The sequence below is a fragment of the Dendronephthya gigantea genome, unplaced genomic scaffold, assembly GCF_004324835.1.
Source record: "Dendronephthya gigantea isolate DGI-Jeju-01 unplaced genomic scaffold, DenGig_1.0 000275F, whole genome shotgun sequence".
Classification (NCBI taxonomy): domain Eukaryota; kingdom Metazoa; phylum Cnidaria; class Anthozoa; order Malacalcyonacea; family Nephtheidae; genus Dendronephthya; species Dendronephthya gigantea.
Genome location: NW_021163285.1, coordinates 129,705 through 139,433, shown reverse-complemented (window position 1 = coordinate 139,433; position 9,729 = coordinate 129,705). Strand labels below are relative to the sequence as shown.

Genomic DNA, 9,729 nt, shown 5'->3' with positions numbered 1-9,729 from the left:
TGTCTCTAGCCAAATTAAAATTGATTATAATTGATGAATTATCAATGGTCTCTATATAACATGGGTCTATTGCATATTCACCAAAGGCTAAAAGAGATATTTCTTACACCAAATAGTGAACTATTTGCAGGAATCAGTATAGTTGTAGTAGGAGACTTCTTTCAATTACCACCTATTCAAAGCGCAACAGCCTTTTCAAATTTTAAAAATGATGCATTTAATCTTTGCCATCCATGGCATGTCTTTAAAATGACAGAACTAACAGAAATCATGAGACAAAAAGATGATCTTGCCTTCACTCAACTATTGAACAAAATACGCACTGCTTCACGTACAGAAGATGATATCAAGTGTATTCAGTCTAGAGAAATACGTCCTGATGAAGAAGACTATCCATCAGATGCATTACACATTTTTGCAGAAAATGCACCTGTAGATGAGTACAATATTAAACGCCTAAAACAAATTGCAGTGCCACGATACATTTTAAAAGCTTCAGCTCAATTTCCACCACATGTTAGGAAACAGGATATTGAAAGAGTGTTGTCTAAAGGGAGATCCAAAACTGGAGGTCTTGACACTGAAATTGTGATAAAAAAAAGTGCAAGAATTATGCTCACAACCAATGTAGATATCACTGATTGACTAATTAATGGGACAGATAGCAATAAGCCCTCTACAATTTTTGTTAAATTTGATGATGATAATGCTGGAACTTCTGCTTTACGAAATTCGTCCAACAGTTTTGCGAGAGAAAACCACGTTGTTCCGATCCAACCTGAACTAGCAAGAATTAAAGTCAAAACAGGAAAACCATCATCTCCTGAAATACAAAGATTACAATTTCCTTTAACTCTGGCATGGGCTTGCACTGTGCATAAAGTACAAGGATTAACTCTGAATAACTGTCGTTAGTTTTGATTTGAGAAAGCAAAGGTCTTTCAATTATGGTCAAGTGTATGTAGCACTCAATCGAGCAACATCTTTAAATGGCCTACATATTTTAGGAACACTTGAAAGTAAGCATATTCGAGTCAATCCTAAAGTCCAAGAAGAATACGACAGATTGCGTGAAATTTCTTGTCTGGACCGACAAATTACAACAGATTTATGTAATAAAGAAACTGTCACAACTGGGATATTAAATATTAGATCATTAAAACACAGTGTTGACCTTAATAGTGATTCAATTTTAACAAAATGTGATGTGCTAGCCCTAACTGAAACCCAAATTTTAACCAATGAACCAAATGATGAAATTGGCTCACTCCTTAACGATTTCTCTATACACAGACAAGATCATAATTTCGACAAGTTCTTAAGTTTAGCTGTTTGCTACATAGACAATATCATTACACTATGTGATATAGAATATTTCAGTTCAACAAATGCTTTAAAATTTTTACTTGATAACTCAGCAGGGCATACATTATCCTGTCTATTACTTTATCGTAAGCACAGTAGAAATATTAAAGACTTCATAGCTTGCCTAAATTATATAATAACCAGCTTGGATATCGACATTGTATGTGGAGATTTTAATATTGATTACTTTAATGAAACAAAAATTCCTCCATTAAAAGAACTACAGAGTCTTTAAATTACATACAACTTGTTACTAAACCAACTTTTGTTTCATCTGGAAGTCTTCTCGATCATGTTTACGTAAAACGCTTGAAGAGCGAAAAATTTGTTGCTAATGTTGTAAGTGTATATTTTTCTGACCATGAGGCTATTAAGGTCACGGTAAGTTTTGACATGTAGTTTCATTATTACCCCACTTATAAAGTTTCTGTAAAAGAGCCTATACATATGCTATAAAATTTAGAAAATAATCACGAAATCGCTCAAATGAAAAGCCAGTCAACAAGGAAACTGGCTTGGGGATTCTAGTAGACCCCCAACAGACTTAAATGCAGAGTGTTCAAGAAGAATATAGAGATAAGGTATGTTTTTAAAATCATAGCTCCATGCGCCATGCACATTTTTTCATGCACTTATTATGCACTATCTTCTATGTTGTAAGCTCAAGTCTATATTAACTCTTCGTCTCTATTTTCTTTTAGACTTATAGAAAATTTTACAATGAGGCAGTTCGGAAAATTATAACCCATTACTCATTAGGCATTATGTGCTTAAGGTATGCTCCAAAAGAACTGAGTTTAATATTATGAAGTCGAGAAAAACATTGCCTAAGACAAGTTTAATTGTCTTCAGCTTCACGTTACTATATTTTTTAATTCCTTAATTTTGTAGAAAAATGCCAAGCAAAATCACACAATGCAACAAAATATGTTCCATAAGGTGAATAATTTTTAGTGAGGAAATGTGTAGTATGGACCTGGAATTTAGTATTAACTTCATTGTGTTGTCACCACTGCTTTAATCAAAAATGTGTTTAGGGATGCTGTAAACAGTTCCTCATTTTTTATGCTATTTATTGAATATTGCTTTGGAGTTCATTTTATGGATATTTCAAAATTTGGTCGAGGTAGGACTGTTCATTGCTAGAGAACACAGCTGTCAATTGACGTACAGTATAATGTCCCTCGATATTGGTATGTTACATGTTAAAGTTACAAGAAAGATCCTCATCCCAGTGCTCGTAAATTTACGAATTTTGGAACTATCTGAACCCTTTATTCATAAACAGAAAGGTTACACAATTTGTTGCCTATATACAAATCCTAATTGCCTTAACAAACTTACTCAAACAGTTGTAACCTACAGGATTTGTTTTGTCATTCATAACCGTGTCTATATATTCCATACTCAATGTCCAAAGTGTAAAGGAATTTTATTCCAATTAATGCAAATTGTACTGCATGTGCAAACTTCTATGACTGTAGGACATAGTCTGCGTAGAATTCTCTTAGTAATTATTTGTGAATTCAATATTTATACTTCAAATTTTGTAAACTGGACTGTCCCCTTGTATTTTAATCTTCCCAATAAAGTCTCATTCTACACTTGTAGTAGCATGCTGCATCAAAATATTATGTTTATTGTGCTACTACTGTATATTCGGTATAGCAATGCGTAATTCGCATGTCAAGTGTGCTAAATAGACAAAAAATTAAAATCGACAAAAAATAGTAAATGCCCAAAAAACAAAAGCATTATTTTACTCCCCCAGTGGCTTAGCGCTCAACAGAGCGTCTTGTTCTGTGTTGAAGTGGGCTTTACACACAGCTTTGATGTACAGTAAAATGAGTATTGGATGTATGCTCTGCATCTTCTGAGATTTTATTGCTTGAAATCTCAGGTGAGTCTTGTGTTGTTGGCAAAATATTTGTGGCAGTCAAGTGGTCTGCTGAAGGATCCTATATTTGAAATGTTTGCAGCTACCTGAGTTTCAGCTAACCTTTGCAAAATATTAAGATACAGAAAAGTAGAAATGCAGGAAGCATGAATACACAAGTCAATTTGTTTTGTAGAATATTTTTGACCCTGCATATAATCTTTTGTATTTTTTTTCTAACCTGACTCTGTACTTTGTTTTTCAGTTCCTCCATCTGAACTCCTGGAACAAGTTTAGTAAACTTTCTTATTGTGTAAAGCACTTGCTGAGGAACGTTCAGCAAAGATTTTTAATACCATGCAAAGGGTTTTCCCAATTCCGTCGCCACATATTGCTAAAAAAAGCTGCAATTGAAACTAAACCACAAGTTCATAAATTGACTATGGTCTCAACTTCAGACATTGACCAACTTTCGTGAAAGGGGTTGTTGCAAGACCTTCAATATTTTGGCATTTTTGTACGCAGTGGTGATTTGGTATTATTTTCAGAACAGTTGCAAGGAAAAAGTACAGTTTAAAATGAAAAGGCACAAATTTTTCCCCGCCATAGAAAAATATGTGGGGCTAGATGTACAGAAATAAAATTTTAAAAATAACATATCTTCAATGTTTTTATGTTAACCTCTGTAATTTTATTTTGTTGATGAAAAACAAGTAAAACGTATTCAGTGTTTATTATTCCTATATGCGATTTTGTAAAAATATACCATTAAACCAAGAATATTTCCTGGATACGCGAATAATTAATTGGCTAGCTGAGCAAAATATTGAATATAACGCACGCCAAAGCAAGGTTATTCAAACATCAATATCTTTGGTTCTTCCCAAAAATTTAAAAATCCCCTTAAGAAAATTGAAGAAAAATCGTTGCTCTGTTAGAATCTGTCATTTGTAGAGTAAAATACTACACCATAAATGGCATGTAAGCTGTAGAGCCTGGTACCATTTTTCATTAATTTTGTTGTTATGGTTTGGAAGTTCACACATTCTGATTGCTTTAGAGTGTAAAATGTCAACAAATGCGCTGATTGGCTAACAAAATTTACCCTTGTTTACAGCATCTAAATTAACAAGAAAAGCTGGAAGTTCTCTCAATTTGTATTTCTACCATGTTTTCTGCCGGGAATGATTACCGCAATTATCAATTGAGCCCTGGCTTTAAGGGACACTATTTCTTTGTTTATCCGTTGCTAAGGAAGCCATCTTGTTTTCACTGATCTTGTCAACTTCCAGAACTTCTGTTTGACAACATCCGAAAAGCGAGGTACTTCATATAATTTTTGATTTTATATTTTGCACAAGATGGCCCCTTCAAAGAAACAAAAAATGTTGAAAGATGAGAAGAAATTATTAGCAAAAGAAAAATCTAAGAAAGCACATGCGGCAAGAGTTTTAGGGACTGGAAGTCAAATGAATTTTACGGTTCGGTCCAACTGAAGGTTGAAAAGATATGACAACAACAAGCGAGTACGTTTTGTAAGCCCTGGGAAAACCGAATACAAAACGCATAAGAGTGTAGAGGAAGTTTTGGTATCGAGAAATTTGGAGGATTGCTTAAACGACCTTCCTGAAACGTCTGAAGAGGAAAGTTTAAGTGACGGTGGTTTAGATTATGTGCCAAGTTCAGAAGAAACTATATCCATAGCTAGGTCAAAAGAAGCCACTCAAAATGTAGAAAGGAGATTGTTTGTGTGCGAGTCAACTCAGGTTGCTGAACTTGTTAATCAAACCAACAGTACTTTTAAATGTTCCACAAAAGATTGTACTGGCAGGACTGGCAGTAGGTCAATAATTTAATTAGTATGTCATTTTTTCTATGATGGTGCAATGTACTCAGGTGAATAATATAATGCTTGTATGTTACTCTGAGTGTGTTACCACACCAGGCAAACACATAGCGCAGCCCAGTTGAAAGAGCATTGGGCTAGTATTCCAAAGGTCGTAGTTTTGTAACCCACTGTGGTCAGGCACATTTTTCGTGTTTGTCTGGTGTGGCAACACACTCGGAGTAACATACAAGCATAATGATTATAGTATGTCATTTTCTCTCTTGCATTTACAGTTATTCTTGTTGTAAATGTAGAGCCAATAGGACTGGATGGAACCTTGAAATATATTTAGTTGCAATGGTTGTGATATGCAGACGGTAAATTTTAGTGGTTCAGCCCTTGTTGAAGGTTCCAAACGTACATTAATTGGTCTGGCATTGGCAGTCGCATTTTTAGTTACTGGACATGGCTATGATAAGTTTTCAAGGATGCGAGGTAAAGTTGATGTCATAGATGAAGATTTGTTCGCAGGAACATCTAAGTCAATGGAAGGGTGTCCTGCTAAAGAGTGCTACAAAGAAGCCAAGGATGAAGGGTGTAATGTTGAGGTTGTTTGGCAAGATGGTGACTCAAGCGCAGCAAACGCAATTAGCAAGTGGCATCCAAAGGGGGAAATTTAGAAGTGTGGCGAGCATGTGGGTAGAGCTCAAGCGCAAAGAAGTAGCCAAGCAAAAGGAGTTTTCAGCGACATTGAAAAAGAAATACCAAGATCAGTCTCCATCAGTACTGACTGCTAAGTGTAAGTGTGATAGACACAAAGCTGGTTGTGGATGTATTAGTAATAGCTACCTTATAAATGCAAGAATTAACCATTTCTGTTGCCTCCAGCAATGTGACAAAAGTGAGGAATATGCAAGGAGGTTGATTGCCCTTGGAACATATCATAGCAAAGATATTCATACAAGGGTTGATGGGAAATCATGTGGATTTCATCCAGACATTGTGTGTTCATGTGGTGACTGTGATGAGGATGAGAAGATAGGATGCTCTGGTGTAACTTACAAAACAAAATACCCTCTTACCTGTGCATTTCACAAATTGGCATATCAAATTGAATGCTTACATTGTGCAGATGATGCTAAAAGTGTTATACATCCAACAATGGTGAGAGGATGCTCCAACCAGTGTGAGGCTCATTTTAGTGTCTTACCTGATTTCCATGCCAAGGATCAAAACCTCTGCAGGTTAGACATTTTCATCTATTATTATACTTTAGTCCTCAGATGTAATGGAACAGTTACCAGACTGCAGTGAGTGAATTTTCATCACCAATACAAAATCCTAGGAAGATGACAAAGTATTTCCTGTGCAAAAAAACGTTACAGTCTTGGACAGTTATTAACACATTAACAGCAATTTGCCCAAATGCGCCCTACTTTATTCTTCTACTCGGTCTAATGGCAGACGATTTTACTCATAGAGGGGAGAGTCTTGCACTCTAAAGGGTTAGTTAAACACCTTGATTGGAGAGTATATGTAGTATTTTGAATGTTTATTTATGACCAATATAATAAATTATTCTGGGATATGACACTTTTCTATAAAATTTCACATAAAATTAAAATGTGTACAATGAACTGCTTTCTCTTTTCTAAAGCAAAACTAACATTTAATCCCAATTATCTGAAATATTGTTGTTTAATGGCTCTCTTTTCATTACAGGTTACATTATATAACATCAACAAATTGTGGCCTTAGTCAGGGAAACATGTCATTGGGTTTCAAAACTGGAGGTCCAAAATACCACTGGCTTATAGATCTTTATGACAGAATTCACCTTCCAGTAATACCTGCTGTCATTGAAACCCTTCAGAAAGAGGTTACTGCTAGAATGAAAGAGGTTACTACTAGAATGAAAGAGGTGGATAGAGGTAAAACAGAAGGCAAAAAGAAGGGCAGAATCTGCATAAAGGTTGCTAGAGCTGAAAACCAAGAAGAAAGGAAAAAGTGGCTCAAACACCAGGAGCTGCATCATTCGTATGGCACCAATGATGCAGATGAAGGAGTAGAAGAGGATGAGGTTGACCCCAATCTCATTGCTGGTGCAAGAAAGGGTATTAAAGGGGCTGGCCAAAAGTGTGGGACATTGACTCTTGAAAGTGTGAACAGTTGTTGATGTGGGTCAAAAGAGCACTGCTAAATATCACACTCCCTGTGTTATTTAAATCCGAAAAACATTTGAACTGAGCATTTGTTTTCCCCTTCATTATTTCTTCACGGGCCAGCTAGCATTAGATAAGTCACCAATGTTGACCTTGTATACCTAAAAGATAAATAAGAATGGTGTGACTTTGAAAAAATAGCAACAGCACAAAATGTTTCTTTCTATAACCTAAATGATTATAAACAACACATTATGAAAGCCACAATTCAGTAAAGAATTTAAACTAAAAGATAAACAACGAAGCACAAAACATGTATTGCAGAAATCAAATGGTGTCATTTTCTTTGTATATTTATTGTATGGCCACATACACCATGAAAATGTTGCTATATGCCATTAATAAATCTGGTATACACTCACATGGTGAAGAAATCTTGCCAACGTTCTGGGCGGTACCTTTTGGCAACAGGACCGATGTCAGACCCAAACAATGCCTCCATTGTTTCATCTGGATCATTTGTTCAGGTTTCCTTAGCGCTAAGAATGCAACAGAATGTTCTGTAATCAGCGAATACTACAAAATAAACATCTATAGTGACATCCTTACTGCATTTCAATCAATGAATGTCTTGAGCCTTTGTACAAGTTCATCAAAATATTTGCAAATTCATGATCACTTGTGATCTCGTTCATGGCTAGAAATCTGATACAGGCAGTGGTTTATCATGCAGGCGCACGCACGACAGGTACCTTATGTAATCATAGAGATGTTTTAAATGTTTGATGTGTTCATTACAAACCAGTCCATTAAATGTCTGCCAGCCCAAGTAAAAAGAAATCTCCAGTGGAGAAATTTTCCAGTGGAGCGACTAATTAGTTGTCGCAAACAAAAGAGAACGTTATGGGACAATTTGATTTATTTTACAAATTATCTTGTTAAAATTTGACATGAACTGGGGTTTATGTCTAACCTCAATAGTTTGAGTACCTCATGAAGTGGAGCAGCCACAGTAGCTATGACAACTCTTGGGAGAGAGAGAGAAAAATATTACTGTCGATCTTATTATTTTAATATGCTATTCAGTGTTATCATTTCATATTGTATGTGTGGGTATGTATTGGTTTTAAGTGCAATTTGGTGAAAGTTTAAAGCCATGATTAATGCATGCGAAATTCTCTAGATTCTAATTGGGTTGGGTGACAAAAATTTGGTTGTTTTGAACATAGAGTTAACTACCAGTAAGCAGGAGATTGCCTGCTCAGATCATTTCACAAGATGGCTGTGCTGCCCATCTCCCACCAACATTGCCAGAATCACATCTCGAGGACACAACAAGACAAGTACCGACATATGTTTTCTTGTAATGCAGATGCCGACCAAAATTTTCTTGCTAACAGACAATCCCATAGAGAGTCGTAATCAGTGTCATGAGAGTGTCTGTAAACACAATGCACTTCTCCATTTAATTGCTTGCTCAGGGGATACAACCTCCAGAGTGCTGACACATCCATGCAATGCAGAGCCTCTTCAGGTTCAGGATCAAACTCATCCCCATCATTTGCATTGATGGTTATGTTGAATATGTCATCTTCTATTTGGCAATTCTGGGATTGTTTGATCCCAAATTGGAAATAAAATATATGTATGACATTTATTAAGCCTCTAAATTATTTCCATCAAATGTCAAAAACCATTGATATACATTTGTGATACACTGGCAGAGAATACATCCGCAGTAAGGGTATCACTGTCACCTTCACTGGCTGTCATTGTTTCTTCAGGAACACGACTGGAAATACATTATGGCAATATGGATTAAAAAAAACAAAAAGTTTATAATTATATAATTATAAATACCACATACCTCAGCAGCGAGATGAGAGGGGAGCTCTCAGGTATCAGGTGTCTTCGATTCACTGAAAAGGCATATAAAACTGCGCAAATTATAAAAATTATACATTAATTAAAGTACTTACCCATGACATGAAATTTAGGTGAATGTTTCTTTTCGACTTTCTGGTAGTTTTTGATGCGCTGATTATCATGGTAATATTTCTTTTTTAATTGAAAAGCGATAAAGTGCCTTTATTTGCATACAAACATTGAAATGTTGAATAAAAATTTTCCAGAAGACTGGAACCAAGCGTGACATCACATGTTACAGTCAACAAATAGTTCTTTGTAAATTAATGTACATTTCGAGGTACTTTTGCCTACTTTCGATATGTCTGACTGGGAATCTAGCACTTTGTCTGACAACAATATCAGCTACAATGAAAGTAGTCGTTCCAGTGGTAATGGTGGCGACAAGCATGCCCCTGCTGGTGAATTTTTCCCATATCAAAACGAGCCATTGGCTGATGACAGCAGCGAAAGTGATCACAATGACGACAGACTAGATGAAGATAGACTGTCCGAGGCTATTTTAAGGCAGCATTACGAGAAAAAAATTACGGTAGATATGTGGTAAGTGATTCAGTGAAATTTTCTGTAAA

General features: G+C 35.7%; 1 protein-coding gene across 1 annotated transcript; it reads left to right on the top strand.

Moving 5' to 3' along the window:
- The first annotated feature begins 4,602 nt into the window (after positions 1-4,602).
- Positions 4,603-7,245, top strand: LOC114541219. The gene is made up of 4 exons (XM_028561203.1): positions 4,603-4,722; positions 5,444-5,724; positions 5,933-6,313; positions 6,792-7,245. The coding sequence occupies exons 1-4, from the start codon at positions 4,603-4,605 to the stop codon at positions 7,243-7,245; spliced, it is 1,236 nt and encodes a 411-aa protein (XP_028417004.1).
- The last annotated feature ends 2,484 nt before the right edge of the window (positions 7,246-9,729 follow it).